Source organism: Notechis scutatus, chromosome 1 (assembly GCF_049901735.1).
Source record: "Notechis scutatus isolate UNSWTSFEM ecotype Mainland chromosome 1, rNotScu1.2, whole genome shotgun sequence".
In the NCBI taxonomy this organism is placed as follows: Eukaryota; Metazoa; Chordata; class Lepidosauria; order Squamata; family Elapidae; genus Notechis; species Notechis scutatus.
In genome coordinates this window covers 191,552,089-191,572,242 of record NC_142009.1, presented here as the reverse complement: position 1 = coordinate 191,572,242, position 20,154 = coordinate 191,552,089, and the positions used below count along the sequence as shown (strand labels likewise).

At 41.6% G+C, this 20,154-nt stretch overlaps 1 protein-coding gene across 1 annotated transcript in view; it reads right to left on the bottom strand.

The window, feature by feature from the left end:
• The window catches only part of ABCB11 (ATP binding cassette subfamily B member 11), a 105,141-nt gene that overhangs the window by 59,588 nt on the left and 25,399 nt on the right, over positions 1–20,154 (bottom strand). Inside the window, exons 7-15 of the mRNA XM_087949788.1 lie at positions 13,858–13,945; positions 12,073–12,206; positions 10,856–11,027; positions 9,315–9,439; positions 7,823–7,997; positions 5,804–5,917; positions 3,640–3,750; positions 3,396–3,521; positions 1,269–1,472 (exon numbers count right to left, since the gene is read on the bottom strand). Coding sequence (XP_087805914.1) covers positions 1,269–1,472; positions 3,396–3,521; positions 3,640–3,750; positions 5,804–5,917; positions 7,823–7,997; positions 9,315–9,439; positions 10,856–11,027; positions 12,073–12,206; positions 13,858–13,945 — 1,249 coding nt within the window. The remainder of the gene's footprint in view (positions 1–1,268; positions 1,473–3,395; positions 3,522–3,639; positions 3,751–5,803; positions 5,918–7,822; positions 7,998–9,314; positions 9,440–10,855; positions 11,028–12,072; positions 12,207–13,857; positions 13,946–20,154) is intronic.

Sequence of the window (20,154 nt, the reverse complement as noted above, 5' to 3'; positions counted from 1 at the left end):
GTTTTGCCCAAGAAGAGAAACATAGCAAGGCTAGCCTGCCAAGAGGGGGCTGCCAATCCTGTAACAACTCTTGCAGCATGGGAAAATAGAGGTTCTAAGGACTCTCCACACTGCTGAGATGATCCTGCTCTTCAAATCTTTGACCTGGCAGAAAACTGTGACCTAGCATGAGATTTACTCATCCCTACCCTGCCTCTTAGGGATGCAGTGGCTCAGTGGCTAAGATGCTGAGCTCGTCGATCAGAAAGGTCATCAGTTCGGCGGTTCGAATCCCTAGCGCCGCATAACGGAGTGATCTCCCGTTAATGGTCCCAGCTTCTGCCAACCTTGCAGTTCGAAAGCATGTAAAAATGCGAGTAGATGTTGGTTGCCAAATTCCCAAATTCTGATCACGTGACCCTGAACACACTGGGATGGTCCATAAGTGTAAGGACCGGGCCACAAATCATTTCTTTTCAGTGCTATTGTTACTCTGAACAGTCACTACACAAATGGTTGTAAATTGAGGACTACCTGTATGGCAATCCACCACCCTCCCTAATTTTCTCTTTTTAATTGCCTAGCAACAACTTTTAAGTTTCCCAGCAACAGCTAAGAAAGCAATAAAAGTCCTGCAGAGTGGTGAGTTTTTGTCTTAAATTAATACAGGGCCCAACAATCATTTCAGCCTGGCATGATATTATATGGCTTCCACCCTCGGAAACCCTTAGTAAAAAATCTAGCAATAGAGGATGCTAAAAGCTTATCCCCTCTCACCTGAACTTACATGAGATTGTACGTGAGAGTTCATAAGAGTTAAGAAGGTCTTGAGATGCTGGCCATTTCTTACAAGGGATCATTTAACCAAAGTAATATTGAGCGTCATGGTTACTTTGACACTACAGAACAACATGTCTATGGAGATTCTCAGTTCTCCAGGTCATGGTTGTCCCAGAGGTGCTTTTTCAAAAGGCAACTGGATTTTCTGGTTTCTTTTTGAGGACGTTTTGCTTCTCATTCAAGAAGCTTCTTCTTTCTGACTGGATGGTGAAGCTCCATCCTGAAGCTCTGAATCCAGTCAGAACTGAAGAAGCTTCTTGGATGAGAAGCGAAATGTCTTCAAAGAGAAACCAGAAAGTCCAGTTGCCCCTTGAAAAAAAAAAAGCACCTTTGGCGTAGAGGACAACATGTTGCCAACCCCTGATTTAGTGATCTCAAACTACGCAGATGTGGTGTAAGAGACAGTCTTGGCAGAGGATTGAGAAGGGATAAGATGAAGTTCCTTTTACCAGAGGCAGATCCATGATAAAGTTGTAGGCATTGGCTTCTTTGGCCGCTCTGATGATGTCTTCCATAGTGGCATCTTCCCGACCGTAGCAAATGTTTTCTGCTATAGTGGTGGCAAACAGGACAGGTTCTTGTTCCACCACCCCCATCAAAGAGCGCAGCCACTGAATGTTAAGGGAACGAATGTCATGTCCATCTAGAGTAACCTGCACAACAACAGTTTGTAGATAAAGACTATGGTCACCTGTACCTTCACGTCAACATCTTCCTCTCTTAATGGAAGCTGCTTCTTAAAATAGCAACACTGTACTGCACTGCTTCCAGTTTTGTGTCTAATTCCTACATACAATGCCTGAAAGCACAGCGATTGAGGCTTAGCTTAGATTATTAGTTTTCCACAATTTTCCTTTCATCTCAAACCACATATGGTCTTCGTTTCAAACAACATTTGCTCTATAGCATCTGCACATCCCTTGCAGGAAGGAGGAAGGAAGGAAGAGTAATATTGTCAAGATTCCGGCAGTTACCCCCACATAAATCATGAGTCTTGAGCCAAACTTCCAAAAGTTCAAAAGGATTTATTGGGAGTTAAAATGTTCGGCACTGTCTGGGTGTAGCCGACTCTGAGACATATAATTCATTGTCAGCCTTGACCCTGGTTTTCCCCCACCCCCTGGGTGTTATCGTAACTCATATTCTCCACTGGGACACATCCATAGCCAAGAGTCATCAATCATGCTCTCCAGTTAGAATTTTGCACGGGAGAAACTTCAGTCATCTAGTTACTATCTTTGAAAACTATTTATTGAATGCACTTTTAGTTTGCAAGCTGCCGCACTGCTCCCCCCACTCTTTCTGTTGGCAACTCTAAAAAGACCATAGAAATATTTTATGAGTTGACAAATATACTGTAAGGTCTTTCTGGATACATAGCTTTAGCTTCCCAATTCTTTGAATTCTGATCATTGTATGGATATACCTCTGCAGATGTCCCCTGGAAGAACCCCAGAAGTTGTCTTTAATACAAAAAGTATCTATTTAATTTCTTACTAATATATGTGAGAGTTGGTCAGCAATGAATGAAATGAGCAATGATACAATAGCTGGTACCTTTATTTAGGGCGGCTGTGCCAACCAATTCTGAATTTTTCAGAGATTAATGTTCTTTTCTTGGATATTTTAATTCAGATGCAGCCTGTGAGATAACATTACTTAATAATTTCATTTACCTAAAGTGGATTGGATATTAAAAGACTATGAAAAGAATTTTAAAATATTTTTACACAGGTGGATTGTGCCACATCCTGGACCAGCTCATAATGGATTTTTCTTCATTTTTATCCTAATGAAATATGTACCCAGCTAACTTCCTCAACAAAATCAGAGTTAAGCAAATTAATGAGATTCATGAAGCTTACCACAAAATATGAAATTTAACTGATCTGAGCCCTGACAGAACTACCTGTCAAGATACAGTTCCCATTGTATCAAATATCCTATTCACAGAATGTATTCTATACATGTATTAAAGTTTTCCATTTCCAGTTCTGAAACCCAGGCATCTCTCATATAAATATGAATGTGGCCTCATTCCTCCTTGACATGTTTCAAGTCCCTGAGGTGATTTGCCCATCTACGAGATTTGGTACAGTGTCTATGCTCCAGTCTTTTAAATGTTGTCATCTGATAGGACCTCAAATGCATATCTTCTCAGTAGCTGTCCCTGTTATTTGGAACAGCCTCCTCTTTGAGATTCAAGGATTCCCTACCTTTTTAGCACTCAGAAGGCCATGAAGAGATGACTCTTCCTCCAAGCATTGGACTAGGATGGAGGTTGAGCTGGGAGACTGTTTGGTCTGACAACTGGTGGAAAAAATGGTTCTGTTTCTATCTCTGTATGTATTGATTAGTATGAGCTGGCTAGCATCATTATATGAGGCAGATGGCATCTGAGTTTGGTAAACCAATAAATGCTATTTTGCTCTTTGAGTCCAAAGACCAGTTGATAAGAGGAGGCTAAGAGTGTGGCTTCATAGTAAATTGCAAAGATAAATATGCAGCAAGAATGGATCGGGCTTCAGGATTTTCCCAATGAAAGAAAGATGACAAGAGTTAGGTCAAAGCCTCACCATGCCTTCGGTAGGGTCATAGAAGCGCTGGATCAGCTGAATTGTGGTACTTTTCCCTGCGCCGCTTGGACCAACAAAGGCTGTGGTTTCACCTGGCTTGATAACCATGCTGAGTTCATCTAAAATCTAGATTTAAACAAGAAAGAAAGAAAATGGCACTGTATTTGAAAAGGCCTAGCTAGGTTCCCAGAATAAATCTGGAAATTATGGCAATGCCGCAGAATAGAACCTTTTGAGTTCTTACCTTAACATCGGGCCTGGATGGATAATGGAAGGTTACGTTATGGAATTCAATTTCACCCCGGACTTTGTCCAGTTTGTAGCCATCTTCTGACATACAGTCAATTCTAGGTTTCTGGGGTAGAATTAATCAGATCACTCAATTTGTTTTTTTTTTTTCTCAAGAAGCTTTCTTTCAGTAGCTAGTTTCACATCCCTGTCTGAAGGATTTATCTTTACTCCCTTGCTGGCTCTCAGGCCTTGAACAGAGAGACTTTCAGAATGCTCTTCTGATTATTCTATCTCTTATTGATTTCCACTCCCAACTTGTTTAACATTACTTAACATTTCCATGAATGTTTTGATAGACCACCTAGTTCAGGGGTGGGATTCTACCAGTTCAGCACCAGTTCTATAGAACCGGTTGTTATGATTCTGCGCAGTTCGGAGAACTGGCGAATCGTGCTCCTGGCTGGTCCTGCCCCCTCTCCGCCCATTCCATCCCTCCCCACCCAGTCAGTCCTTACCGCACATGCACAACATTGCATGCATGCCCAACATCTGTGTTCTCCCCGCCCAGTCACTGAAGGTATTTCTTTTTTTTCCCCCTCCTGAGGATCAGCTGTTCCGATGATCAGCTGTGGTGGAATCCCCCTCGCTGTCTTACTGCTTCACCCAGGAGGCTTCCCCGAGGCCCAGGAAGCAAAAAGGGGCATGTGGGGGGTGGGGTGCTGCGCGCCCTCCCTATGCTCCGCTTTTGCCTTCCTGGGCCCCAGGGAAGACTTCTGGGAGCAAAAACACCCCCAAGGAGGCTTGTCTGAGGTTCAGGTGGCAAAAAAATGGGGGGGGGGCAGTTTTCTGCAAAAAAAAAAAAGAAAAGAAGCCATGTCCACCCAGTAACATGGCCACGCCCACCTAGCCACGCCCACAGAACCGGTTGTTAAAAAAATTTGAATCCCACCCCTGACCTAGTTCCTAGTTAAGGAATGTGTCAAACTCTTGAAACCCTAAATGTAACATCCAGGCCCCTTAGCCTCACCCTGGCTGGCTGAGGAATTATGGGAGTTGAAGTCCACACATCTTCAAGCGGTCAAGTTTGGGAAACACTGATTTACACCATCCATTTATGGCACCAGAACATTTAGATCAAACAAGTGATTGGCTTGCTAGTTTATATCCCACCTTTTCTTCAGGAACAGAAGGTGGCACACACAGGACTCGCTCCTCCTATTTTCACCCACAGTGACTCTGTGAGATAGGCTGAGCTGAGAGTAGGTGACTGGCCCAAAGTCAACAGGGAGTTTCCATGGCTTAAGGTAGACTAGAATTTGGATTTGGTGCTCCAATGCAGAAAAGACTTCCTTAAACCAACAACTCAGTATGTGTTTTATATTGTTTGTTTTCTTTTGATGCCTTCAAGTCAGTTTCTGATTCCTTGTAACTGCCTAGTCTAATCTGCAGGATTTTTCTGGAAATTAATTGGCTTTTTTCCTAGAGCTGAGCAAGAATGAGCGGCCCAAAAGTCACCCAGCTGGCTTTGTGCTTTCGGGCATGACTTGAACTCATGGTCTCCTGACTTCTAGCCTAATGCCTTAACCACACATCCACACTGGCTTTGTTCAGTGTATATATAGAGTTGTCCATTTATATGCATTCCGCTTATTTTTGGGAAAGCAAGGAATAAAACTAATAGAAAGAATATAATTGGCTTCTACAGCCATAGCTTAGAATTATTGAGTGGGTTTTTTTTTTCCTTTGCAAAATTCTGAAGCATTGGCAGTGCTATACATATTCATTTCATTCTCGGAGCTTCTGGCCTCCTTTTCTTTCTTACAATTGCACGCCTAAGGCACCAGAATGACTTAGTTCCTGAAACCACTTAATTTGCAATTTGTCTCACTGCCTTTCTTGACGATCAGGTTCCTTATAAAGCATAGCCCTCTTTGACAGACAGAGTGGGGCTCAGTGAGAAGATGAATATTCATAAGAAAATCACTTAGGAATGTCACTTGGATGAATGCACTCTTTGTAAATATCAAGGCAGGATTACTGGTTTGCTTTAACCTGCAATCAATTTCTTTTAATCACAATAATATTTCTCATTTGCATTCTTGGCAGAAGCTAACTTTACATTCCTTGAAACTCTCATCTATTTCCCCGCCCCCCCAAGCAATCAGTGGGTTACTTACTTCCTCTATTGTCTCAAATATATTTGTGGCAGCCCCTCGACCTGTTGCAAAGGCTTCCAAGCAAGGGGCTGCTTGACCAAGATTTAAGGCACCTACTAGGACGCCGAGAAAAACCTGAGAAGGATAAAGAGGGGAAAAATTAGTTTCTGGCAATACTAAATTACAATCAGTAGCTATAGATGCCCCAAAACAGTATTTCTGGAAGGCAGATAAAATATTTTGTTCTTTTGAGAAATAACATCTTCCTCTTTACCAGAAGGCAAGACTAGGAATAGTATTAAAGGGATAGAACGATTCTTTTACCTCCCAACCTAAGGAAGCTATTTCAGTTTTCAAGTCTGGGACTGGTCCCTTAATTCAAAGCAAATTTTAGAGGTCTAGAAAATACCTGGTATGTATTAAGAGAGTATTAATTGTATTACTCTATGTCTTAATCTAGAACAGGGGTGTCAAACTCAAGGCCCGCAGGCCGGATCCCGCAAGCGGGGTGCTTAGATCTGGCCCGTGGGGCCACCCTGGAAACTGTGAAGGACTGGCCTGCGGTGCCTCTGCCAGTGAAAATGGAGGTCAGGGATTGGGCGTGCCCCCCCAAGCTTTTTGCTGGTAGAGGGTTGCAGGCTGTCGCGGCCAAAAATGGAGCTCATGAGTGCACAGCTCCATTTTTACTGGCGGAGGTTTTCAGGAGGCCGTTGCGGTCCAGTGACTCCAAGCTGGCCATGCCCACCCTGGCCCCCCGAGGTCAAACACAACCTTGATGCGGCTCTCAACGAAATCGAGTTTGACATCCCTGATCTAGAAAAAAAGGAAACATTCCCTGATGGAGTAATTAATCCCTGGACTAACTTGCCTCCAGAAGTTGTGGGTGCACTTGAGGTTTTTAAGAAGAGATTGGACAACCACCTGTTTGAAATGGTATAGGGCAAGGGCGTCAAACCTGTTGTAACATGACATATTGTGACTTTTTCCCCCTTCAATAAAATAGCTTGGCCAGTGCGTGATGCATCCGGCCTGCGGGCCACGAGTTTGACGCCCCTGGTATAGGATCTCCTGCTTGAACAGGGGATTTGGACTAGAAGACCTCTAAGGTCCCATCCAACTCTGTTATTCTGTTGTTATAATAAGCTAATTACTGGGTCTTGTGGTAGTACCACGACACAACACGAACCAGCTTGAATTGCAAGGCTTATAGAAATTCAAGCTCATCTTCAGAAAAGAAAGAAATAGCTCCTCAACTCCAAAAATCAGCTGTATTTACAGTCGACAGGCTTAAGCAAGCATGCAAGGCTACTGGACAGCAGGGATGGGAAGAACATATGTGAAAAGGATATGGAATTGAGCAGGGCTGGGCAAAGTGTTTGCTTGAAGTCAACTGGTTCTGCACGAGAGCATCTGGGAATCATTTCTGTGGCAGCTGCATGGACTTTACAAAAGGCACAGCTGCTTTTAAAGCTGGAAAAGAGTTGGCTCATTTGTGTCCCCAATGGAAGCAGCGCCTTTCAGTGATTTGCATAGCATTCAAATGGAAGCTCCTGGAAAGAGTCCGCCAACAGTAGCAGGTTGCGCTGTAACGTTTTGCTGCAGGAACTCATCCCTACCGGAACCACCTTCTAAAGAGTGAAACTGACTTGGTCTTTTCAGGGCTTAGATCCAACCCACACCGGGTATCAGCAGAAAGGTTCTGCAATATTTATGCTCTGCAAATTTCACTTCATTTTGGCTTGTCACCAATCCTTTTTGGAAACACTGGACACTGTGGCAGGAGGAAAGAAATGGGGAAACCCTTCATGGATGGGTTTTCTTCTTGTAATTTCTGGGTTCCAACAAATGGCTACCTCAGTGATATCTACAGAGGTCAACCATTTTTTAAAAAAAATATATATTCTGTTTATAAAATAATGACTCCAGAGTCTACTACCCCAGAAGTTAGGCAGAAAGTGAAGGGCTGCTGGGTGTTGCTGACTCTCCTCATATCTGAATGACTGTGTTCAAAGTCAAGGAAAAGCTTTAGAAAACACTTGCCTGCAAAAGGGTGCCAGCAGAATATTCCTCTTGTTCAAGGACAAGTTTTGAGCCATACCAGAAGGCCAGCGCATAGCACAGGAAAATGATGCACCAAATGTAGCCTGTGAAAAATCCCATTATGATTCCCTTTCTGATCCCCCAGTTTTGAGCAAACACCAGATTTTTGTCATATCTGTAAAAAAGAAAAAAAGAAAAAAAGGACATTAAAAAAAAAAGATTGACTCAAATGAAGGATCAATTTGCAGCTTTCATTGTTGAAAAATAAGTACTGGGATACTTTATAGGAAAATTGCTTGTCACGTGGTATCACAGCCCATTCTCTGCATTTCCAAGAAAGGCTGGAAAAGACCCTTGCCTAAACTCTGATGATTTGCTGGGCAATCAGTGATTAGGTTTGCATATGAGGCTAAATCATAATGTGATCTCTTTAATTTTGGTTTAGCATGAGCTCAGCCATTGTGGTTATTAACCTTTGGTTTACCATCTTACTTGTTGCACCAATTAATCAAGAAACTTTGGTCAAATATCCATTGCCTAGCACAAGGGTGGGGAACTATGGCCCTTTTATGACTTATGGACTTCAATTCCCACCTCAGGAATTCTGGGAGTTGAAATCCACAAGTCACGAAAGGGCCATAGTTCCCCACCTCTGACCTAGTACTATCAGCCATTCAAAGTAGGCCAGATAGGAATCAGACACCCTAAGGCCTAATTTCTACTAGGCCTACCACACTACTTTGTTATTATATTATATAACAACAAAGTAAGTAGCCTGAGAGATATTATCGCTCCTTCGCACTTATAACAAAGAAAGTCAAGACAAAAGAGACTTGAATTTCTTCCACACCCGCTCCCGTCTTTCTGGGTTAAGTAGATGTTTCCCTAATGTTGCATTATTCAAGGCTAACTGCGTTCTTTTAAAAGCATAATGGGTGAAGCCATCCACTTTGTAAAATAGTGAATAAAGGGAACCACAGGACTCACGTAGATTAAAGCTGCTGTCTAGGTTCCCATCATACATGTCCAATTCTTGTTTTGAATGAATACTAAAAATGCCACAGCAAGCCATTTTGATCCCTGAGGCAAAAGTACAGGATGGTTTTTTGAGGATTCCAGGTGAGCTAAAAAGATTTTGATACTGGCAACAAAAGAGTAATCACCATCACATCTGATGTCTAATTAAAGAGAAGGCTGTGTGACAGGCAGCGCACATGTTCGCCTATCTAATACTTGGCCAACTCTACAATATTGCTGGTATAATGAAAGCAACTAAATCTTGAGGAAACCTTCCCGTTTCATGCATCTGGCACAACAAGCTAAAATAAAAACAGAGTGTCTTCCTTGACACAGCTTAAGTCTATTACTGCTAGAAAGAGCCTATTTTCAATTATCACAATAAATATTCATCTTTAGCACTTAAGCAATCATGGTCTGTTTCAATTCAGCTGGCTTCTTTGGTGCTCAGGAACAAACTTGATATATAACCAACCTTTCAACTTCTTTTTTCTCTCCTCCAAATGCGGCCACAGTTCGGATCGATGAGAGCACTTCATCAGCGATGGCCCCAGCTTTTGCATAAGCCTTTAATTCTAGACCTGTCAACTTTGCCACAGACTTTAACACAACAGAAACAAAAACAAGAAGAATGAATGTGGCACAAAGTCACTTTTTAAAGTTTGGTGTATAGGCCAAAATCTAACTCAGTGTTTTTCAGACTTGGCCAGTTTAAGATGGGTGAACTTTCACTCCCATTCTGAGAGGTTTTAAATGACTTGAAAAAAAAACATTGGTCTAATTAAACTACTTAATTAATGAAACTGGACTCATCAGCACACTATTTTGTGTCTTTGGAGAATCTGCTTGTTAGGAAGGCTTTCTCCAGCCTTCTGGCTTTGCAGAAGACTTCTGTGTAGGTACAACTAAGATAAGTTAAAGGCTTGCCTTTACAGGGACAAAATTCAAGGTGATGACCATGTTGATTAAACAAGGAACACTGACTCAGCATTGATGTATGAAGCAGCAAAGAATCGTGAGGTGCTTGAAAGGGGACTCCATGTTCTGTAGCATAAGCTGTCATACATCAGAGTTCTCTCCCTCGGTTGCATGAAACAAAATGAAGGGTTGGCGTCTTTATGCATATGGAAGCCAGTGGTCCTTCAGGCACTGATTAGAAACCAGGAGACTGTGAATTCTAGTCCTGCCCTAGGCCTGAATGATTTTGGGTCAGTTCCTCCTTGTTTTCTTCCTTCTCCAGAATAAAGCAAAGGCACAAACCAATGGTTCCTTGAGGTGTCCCATCTATTAGTCCTTATAAGGTACAACAGAAATTACTACTGGGAAATTGTGCCAAAGAAATGGCTGCTAACTTTTTTTTTTTAAAAAAAAGAAAAAAGCAGGAGCAAATGGTACAGTAGAGGGTTACCAAGGCACTTCCTGTCCTTCACTTGAAAATATTTATTTATTTATTTATTATTTTATTTGGTTTGTCAATTGCTTACCAGATAATAGGTATAAGTAAAAAAAAACATAGTTATGAATATATGGATACATATAAGAAAAATTAAAAAAATAAAAGAAACGATAGGACAGGGACGGTAGGCACGTTGGTGCGCTTATGCACGCCCCCTACAGACCTCTTAGGAAAGGGGTGAGGTCAATAGACAGTCTAAGGTTAAAGTTTTTGGGGTTTGGGGAAGAAACCACAGAGTCCGGTAGAGTATTCCAGACATTGACCATTGCTGAAGTCGTATTTCCTGCAATCAAGTTTGGTGCGATTAACCTTGAGTTTGTATCTATTGTTTGCTCTAGTGTTGTTATGGTTGAAGCTGAAGTATACATTGACAGGTAGGGCATTGCAATGCATGATTTTATATACTATACTTAGATCGGACCGAAGGCGGCGTAGTTTATTTCCCCAACTTCCCTCAACTGAGAGAATCTTCGCCCCGCCCCCCCACCCCCCAATATCCCCAAGCCCCTTTAAGTAACCTCAGGGAGCCTTATTTCAATAGGCAGGACATTCTTCCGTACCAGGCCAATTATGCCAGCTCCGATCCCAATGAGAGGACTGACTGCGATAATAACCAAGGTCAACTTCCAGCCTCTGACAAATCCTAGCAGGAATCCACAAACAAAGGTGGTGAAGCGCTGGATAAAGATTGCGACTTGATCAGCAATAGCATCATTTATTTTATTAATGTCACTGTGGAGAACAAGAAAAGTTGAAGCAGCAGATACATTTCTCCTTCATTACAAATTCCCAATGTGCACGAAAAGATTATCACACCTTTTTCACACTGGGGAAATGTGGATGAGAATGATTTATGGTGGTAATTATTCATTTGATCACTCCTTTATCTGGGGAGTTTATTTCCTGTATGTATTATTAACCTTAAACTTGGTGCGGGTAGAGGGTCTTATATTTCCAAGTATTTTGCCTGCTGGAATATTCCCAGTGGGATTCTAAATGCTATGAAATGGAGGCTTCTATTTCTCATCCCATGCCCTTATAGCTGACAATTGGTCGAACCCTTTGCAGAGATTCTTCTTAACAAGGCCAAGGTGGGGAAAATAAAATTTGCACGGATACTCATGAAGCACCAGCAGCTTGTGAAAAATGGCTGGTGAGATAGAGGTCTGTGGAGATTTTCAGTCCTCCAAGTCACAGTTGTCTCAAAGGTGCTTTTTCAAAAGGCAACTGAATTGTTTTGTTTTTCTTGTGGAAGATGACGTTCTCATCCAAGAAGCTTCCTTGGTTTGGCAACTTGGTGGGGGCTATGGAAGGATTAGTTCTGACAGGATTTGTGTGTATGGGGGGGATTGGAAGGATCATATTTCTTCTAGCCAGATGGACACTCCTCAAATATTTTTGTCCATCTAGAAAAACATCTAAATGCCATCTTTCTCGGATTAGTTCCATGGGATTCGACCACTTTCTGCCCGATCTAGGGTTGTCTCTAGTTTTATTACTATATTGACATCTCAAGAGTCCTGCAAAATATTGGCTCTCACATGGCAAGAAACAGGGCCTCTCAAGCAGGTGGTAATGACAGGGCTGGCCCTGTCAACATCAATTTTATAAAAGCCATTTGCAGGATTGCTAGGGATAACCGTTGTGGCAGTCCAGTGGATAGGTTGGCACAGCTGAGAATCAAGCTGGTAGAAATGACTTTTTAAAACCTTCCCTGACTTTCCAGAGACTGTTTATTGGCATGTATTCCCGTCAGTGGCTATCTCGAGTTACTCACTCAGAAATCCGTGTACTGAGTTCCCCCACTGATGTACAATCAAACCAGCCTATGTCCATCCTCATGATTTTCCTAAAATAGGCTTTTCGGATCTGTTGGGTCTGACGAGCAGCTGATGTTACCCACAAACAAATCTAACAAAAGAAAAGGGTGGGATGCGTTGGAGATATGCTATTAGAAGATGGATAACCTTTCCTCAATTACTGAAACACAATGCCAAACTGATAGTGCGGTGAGCTAAACGGAAAACTACCTTAACCTCAGTATTCTTAGCACTGATTTTATGCCTTCTGCTACCATTATCTTGCAACAGGTGGTAAATTAATTTTTGCAGTGATATCATAATGCTCATTAAATGAAGGGTTGTAATGACCAACTCTGTACAACGTTTTTCTTCCTCACTTTATTCCTTTTCAATTTGGCTTTTTTTCAACTGAATAGATACATTGTGTTGAAGAACCTCTTTTGGCTTACAATGGATCCCTGTGTTTTATAAGTAAATGAATATCTATTCAATCACCCCAGCCCCACAGCCAATATTAGTTCCAAGGCAGTACAAAAAATTGTCCCTATCAAGAAGGCATATAGTTCCTGTTTCCATAATGGTCTATTGTTTTGTCCACATAGAACAGGGGTATCAAACTTGATTTAATTGAGGGCCACATCAGGGTTGTGTTTGACCTCGGGGAGCTGGGGTAACCTTGGCTGGGGTGGGTGTGTCCAGGGTGGGCATGGCCAGCTTAAGGTCACTCATGTCGGGGGCACTTGTAGTGGCCAAGTGCTATGGGCAGGACTTCCCTCAGACTCTCCCTCACTCTCATTATAATCTTCCTTCCTTCCTTCCTTCCTTCCTTCCTTCCTTCCTTCCTTCCTTCCTTCCTTCCTTCCTTCCTTCCTTCCTTCCTTCCTTCCTTCCTTCCCTTCCCTTCCCTTCCCTTCCCTTCCCTTCCCTTCCCTTCCCTTCCCTTCCCTTCCTTCCTTCCTCCTTCCTCCCTCCTTCCCTCTTCATTCTCCTTTCTTCTTTCTTCCCATCTCCCTTTCTTTTCCTTTGACTTTCCTCTTTCCCTTTCTCCTTTCCTGTCCCTTCTTGCATACTCAAATGCAAAAGGGGAAACATTTCTCCTTTTGTTTTGTTTTTAGTTTGTTTTGCTAACCCTCTGCCAGCAAAAATGGAGCCCAGAGGGGGTGCACGCGGCTCCCATGGACTCCGTTTTTGGCCAGAAGGGCCTCCTGCAGGCCTCTGCCAGTGAAAACAGAGCTGTGCCCCCCCCCCAAGTTCCATTTTTGTTGGCAGAGGGCTGCAGGAGGCTGTTGTAGCCGAAAACGGAGCCTCGAAGGGCTGCACACGGCCCTCCTGAGCTCCATTTTCACTGGCAGAGGCACCACAGGCCAGTCCTTTGCTGTTTCCAGGGTAGCCCTGTGGGCCAGATCTAAGACCCCACGGGCCAGATTCAGCCTATGGACCTTGAGTTTGATACCCCTGGCATAGAATGTCCATGTATGTAAGAAGTGGAAAGAAAGGAAAACTATGTATTAATGCACAGTACTGTGCATGACTCAACTTTGATTCATATTTCTTATTTAACATTTAGGTAAATCAACAGTGACATAGGAATTGTCCATTTCAGGAGTCTGTGGTAGAAAAATGGCTGATATGCTACAGAAAGTGCTACTGATTTCCAAATCAATTATGTTAATAGGGTCTTGAATTGTCATGAACCCTGCCGTTAAATAACTGACTTCTCTTCTGGGGTGGGAAATGAAAGACTAGAAGTAAATACTAACTTGGAGGTATCCAAGCACCAGAACAGCAAAGCCTGTTATTGCATAGGAACTTGCAAAATAGATCATTTGACTTTCAATATCCAGCAACCTATGAAGAAAAGAATAAAAATTAATCAGGACCGAAACATCTCAAGAGCCAAGTCCCATGAAAAGCCCCTTTTTGGAGGGGCTTAAAGAAATATAAATGAAGGATATAATTTTGGAATTCTAAGGTTTACCATTTCAGTGAATCAATTTAAATGCATGGGCTAAATTGGCTGAGTGAATAGTGCAGCAACTGGAATTGTCTTACAACCAACTACAGTAGCTGTATTGAGTGCTCAAAGATCAGGGCAGAATAATTTATAGCATAAGTGTAGAATGAAAAAATAAAATGACATTAGTAGACAATTTGACAAAATGAATCCATACATTAACTGTTTCTGTAACTCCATACCAGCATTAAAGGATGACTTATTCCAAAAAAAAGAGCAAAGCGAGAAAAATAATCCACATTTTTTTAAAAAAGTGCTCTCATTTCAAACAGCAACACTGACAAGGATGCTTTTTAAGGCCAAATATCCAATTACCTATATGCATTGCCATATACCACTGATTGCATTGTAAAAGCAGACACTTTCCTAAGGCTACAGAAAATGCATATGCTCTTGAATTTCAGATCTTCGTGGGATGATGACAGTGTAGGAGTCACACTGTTTTAAGCAGTTCCAGTTTTAGGAATTAAAACTATTCTGATTTTCCTAACAAATTAAAGGCCAGCATTTGCATATGTTCAATAAGGTTGGGGGGGCTTTTTGTATGCACTTTTTACAGTTCCCTTTCCTAGGCGTAACAAGGAGAGAAGATGCTTCAACGTAAGTACGGTGATATGAGAACTTGAAGATCAATGTGCAGTCAATTAATTTAAATTCATTTTAAATGTGTTGTAATTAGATTCACATTAAAAAATGTGCGATTTGAAAGGGCATGGCTCTGTTCCAAACTCTGATCAAACCTGCTTCAAAGTTTCCATTCAAAAAATAGTCAATTATAATTATAATAGTCAAGTATAATTAAGGAAACATCATACCACCTACAGCTATTTCAATTTTTGTCAGAATAAGATGAACATAAAGGCCATGAAGAAATACAGCTCTGCATTTCTTTTGTAGCCTATCCTGACATTACCTTTTATTATACTTTGCTAACAAAGAAAGATCACAATTTTAGGCTTACAGAAATCAAAGCATCTTCAAGAAGCACATTAACGTGCAGTCTACCATTTTCCAAACAACAATAACCCTACCCTGTTTAAGATATAATCCCAAAACAAAAAACAAGTAATTCTCTTCTTTTTCCAATATTCCTTGTTGACACTTTTTCCATCTTTTTTTAGGGTATAGGGACACACACACACACACACACACACAAAATCTTCCATATATTCAAACAGTGGGATAGTTAAATGGAATGGAGGAAGAAAAGATCCAAACTCTACTTTCTTTCCAGCTCTTCTTTCAGACAACACTGGATTTGGTATTTTCTCAGCAACAACTACGGCAATTGGTTGATGATTTGCATTTAAACAAAGTAGATCATAATATTGGCTTCCCAAAGTTCCAGGTTTATTTTTGCTTCACTAAATATTTGAGACCAGACAAAATGTTTCCCATTCAATACACTGTATTACTCTTAGAGGTAGCATAGGTGGGCCTTGTTTAGTGACCACAATTGGGACTGGCAACTTGGTCATTAAGCAAAACAGTCATTAAGTGAAACTGCAACTGTGCTTCTGATCTTACTTACTTTTTATTTGCTTTATGGATCTGTGAAGATCATAAATGTAAGGCGTTGTAAAGCTACTTTTTCATCATCATTCTAACCACACATGCCACTAAATGAAGATTGCTTATAAAGTAAATTTATGGAGTCCAGCTTAATCATGCCGACAACCTTTATCACCAGAAAGATTACAATATGCCCCATTTCCTCTGAACAAAATTGGCTTTAAATGATATATACATGGCCTCTTGTTCCCGAATAGAGTTAAACAAACATCAACTTTCTCCCAGCCAGGACTTCCTGAGAAACACCAAGAATACTTAATGATGTCTGGAAAAGGATTATTAGGCTATCTTCTATGCAGAAACAAATAAATTACTCATACATTACAAAAATTAAAGAGGTGCAGCAGTGGCCTAGAGGTGGAGCTCTCGCCTCACAATCAGGAGGCTGTGAGTTTGATCCTAGGTAGTTGCACAATGTGAATATATCTGCTGTGAACTCTGCATTGGTGACAAGAAGGGCATCCGGCCAGTAAACACTCAGCTCCATTCAGTTGCCCCAATTCCACCTCAATGGGTGGATTATTGGGTCATTAAAAGAAAAAATACATTACAAAAATTAGAGGTCATTTATAACTCAAGAAAAGAAACAATTATCCCATCACAAGCATAAAACTACTACTGAAAAATTATACAATGAACTTAATAAGCAAAAACCAAGAATTGTATACTACGTCCTCAACAAACGCTCTTAAAGAAACGCTTCAGTTATCCAGTGATCCTACCCTCATACATTTCCAGGCATCGTTTCAAGCTATGGTGACCCAGAAACCCCTCCTGGAGATGCAATAGATGCATGCAGGGGCATGATATTATGGTCCCTTCCGCCTTGCAAAAAATCAGCCATGACACATTTCAATTTGAAGGCATGAAATGTGAAGGAAGAAGTGGAGGCGTGTTTTCAGTCTTGACGGTTGAGGGCAAAAGGATTTCACTCTAGGTGGTTCAGGATTTTAGTTTCAGAAAAATCATCTGTAGTCTCCACAAGAAAGCATTCTAACCTTTCAGTTTTTGGCAGCATGAGGTGATTGATGTAAACTGTAGCCTGTATTCCCAGAGAGACTATCAATTTTGACCTGCTCTAATATTAAACCGTGAGCTCATGTTCTCAAGGAGCAAAACAAATTTCAGGGGATCCAATCTAACAGAAGAAATAAAGCTGTTCTTACAGTATTTACAAAAGAAATAAACCTAACATGCACCTAGTACAATCTTACTTACCCCCCCCCCACACACACACACATAATAAACCACACTTAGTAGATTTAGTCCCCCAAATACTAACAAAAACAAATTTGGCTATATGTATTCTAAACCTTATTATTATCCTATTGTTGACTATTTAATGCTGTATGCTAAAGTGAAAAAAGATAATTCAATTTATACCAGCTTCCTCTGACATCCTTTTAGGCTACAGGGAGTGCAGCATTTCCCTTCCACCTCTGAAACAGATTGCTCATTTGCATATGGAAGAGAGACTCATCAAGATTTTTCTCCATATTTGTTCATAAGCTATTGGGGGAAAATTCAAAGTAACTTAAATTGCTTTGTTTTTTTGGCAGAATAGGCTGAAAATAGCAGGCATTAAAGTCTCTTTAATAGACATCAACCCTGACAAATTTCAGCTGGTTACATTCAATGGTTTTATCATGATCAATTTTTTTTTTTGAAAAGACCATCTTGGTTTCAAAAGAAGAGAGAAACAAATAGCTTCCTTATTGTCTAGCTATATTGCCCCCCCCCAAAGAGGAACAACTCCAATATCTCTCTCTGTCTCTGTATGTGTGTGTGTGTGTGTGTGTGTGTGTGTGTGTGTGTGTGTGTGTGTGTGTGTGATATTCAGCTTTGTTTGGGTATTTTCCCACATCATTATAGTTGTGCTTTTAAAGTTGTAGCAACGTTTCGGCAGAATCTCATCTGCCACCATCAGGCTTCTGTATTGTGTTCGTCTGTGAGTCAGACTTTCACAGCCGTTTCTGTTTTAAATTTGGTGCTAGCCTACTGCTGTGCCAGAATGGTTTTTTCTTCATCCTGATTGGTTGGGAGTCTTGGTCTGTGTTTATTGGTCTTGGAGTTTGTTGTGTTCTGCTTGATTGGTGTTTCTAATATCTTCTGTCTGTTTTGTAGCTTTTTTTGTCTTGATTGGCTGGCAACATTGTGTTTCCTGTATTGGAGGCTTTTAGTGCGGCTTGGCTTCAGGTAAACGGACGGCTATCATTTATTAGGAAGCTAGGTTTCATCTGGGTGCCTGGTTGGGGTGTGTTTGAGCTGGAGGTATCAGGGGGAGTCTGTTTGTGCCCAGGTGTTTGCCTGGCTTGTGGTGTGGATATTTTTTTTGTTTGAGAGTGCAGGCTTCCAGATAATTGACAGTCTGGTGGAGTCATCTCTTCTATTCATGCTTTCAGGTCTTTTTTCAATCTCTATGGCTTCTCTGATAATTCTGTGGCTGGGGTTTTCTATAGTGGCTAGGGTTTTGGTGCCATTGAAGTCGATGCTATGACCTGTGGCTTTCATGTGTCGGACTAGTGAGGAAGTGTGCTCCAGCTTTTTTAATGCATTTTACTATAATGATGTGGGAAAATACCCGAACAAAGCTGAATACCATACATATAGATACCCACGAAAACTTAAGAAAATATATATGTTTTTGGCTGTAAATAAATAAAATTAAGCTGAAAGTTTTCAAAAACTGTCTTGCTTCCTTTGCTGGGATATCGGATTTGATCTGATCCCCACTGCACAAACTTGAAATCCCCTTCTGTGGTCACCAGCTTCTGGGGCACCAAGAGAGTTGGTGTGGCAGGTTGGCAAGCCTGGCCCACCCCTCCGTTTCCCCCCACACAGACACACACAGGCTTTCATGGACTGCCAGGCTGAGCAGCTTCTAAGCAGGCCTCAGAAGAACAGCCATGGGCGTAACTTTAAAGGGATGCTGAAATTTTGCTGGGCCTCATTATCATTACCTTTATTGTCAGAGTACAATATGTGTACAATGAGATTGGCTGAGCCTCCCTTCATGTACCCTCCCCCAACACAACTCACAGTGAGGACAGAAGTCCCAGTCCCAATCTTATTACACTATGTGACCTTGTTGCACAACACACCGGCCCCGCAAGACTGCCATAATATGTTGACATGAAGTTATTTTCACTGGGTCTTTTGGGGTGCCCAGATGATCTACATAGTTGGCAACATGGTACATGGCAGAGAAAGCAGAACTGGTGGCCCAGTGAGATACAATGCCAGATAGCCAGTTTGGTCTACTGGTGAAGGCACCAAGCTAGAAGCCAGGAGACTGTGAGTAGGCATGAAAGTTAGCTGGACCTTGGACCAGTCATTCACTCTCAGCCCAACCCACATTACAAGGTTGTTGTTGTGGTGAAAATAGGAGGAAAAAAAGAATATTTAAGTATATTCGCTATCTTCATTTATTTATAAAAACTAATAAAAGTGGGAAATGAATAAATTAAAGTAAAACCAAATATGCAAGCCACAGAGAAAGAACCAGAGGTGGTATTCAGCAGGTTCTGACCAGTAGCGGACATTTTGAGTAGTTTGGAGAACTGGCAAATGGCACCTCTGACTGGCCCCGTCCCCATCTCTTCTCTGCCTCCTGAGTCCCAGCTGATCGGCTGGGTCTTCCTTTGTTTCCCTGCACAGGAGAACGGAGCTGGAAAGCAGGTTAGTGGGGTGGGGAGGGAATGGAGATTTTACAGTAACCTTTCCCTACCATGCCCAACCAACCACACCACGCCCACCAAGTCACATCACGCCCATCAAGCCACACCCACAGAACCAGTAGTAAAAAAAAATTGAATCCCACAACTGCTCATATCTAACAACCAGAGTTCACTGTAACAGCATTGCTAAAAAGGCATTAAGAGTTGTAAATCTAATCTTACAAAGCTTCTGCTCCAGTAATATTGAATTGCTAACTAGGGCATACAAAACCTTTGCTAGACTAATATTCGAATACAGCCCATCTGTCTATATCCGCACTGTATATCTGACATTAATACAATTGAGTGAGTCCAGAATTATTTCACGAGAAGAGAACTGCACTCCTCTGGTCACAACAGAATACCCTATATCACCAGGCTTGAAATTTTGGGCTTGGACAACCTTGAACTATGCCGCTTATTGTTGGACTTAAGCGTAGTGAACAAAATTATCTGTTACAATGTCGTACCAGTCAATGACTACTTCAGCTTCAACTGCAACAATACAAGAGCACACAACAGATACTAACTCAGTGTAAACAGCTTCAAGCTTGATTGCAGAAAGTACGACTTCAGCAACAGAGTGGTCAATGCCTGGAATGCACTACCTGACTCTGTTGTTACATCCTCAAACCCCCATTCCTTTAACCTCAAACTATCCACTATTGACCACACCCCATTCCTAAGAGGTCTTTAAGGGGACTGCATAAGTGCACCATCGTGCCTCCCATCCCTGTCCTATTGTCCCCATTTAT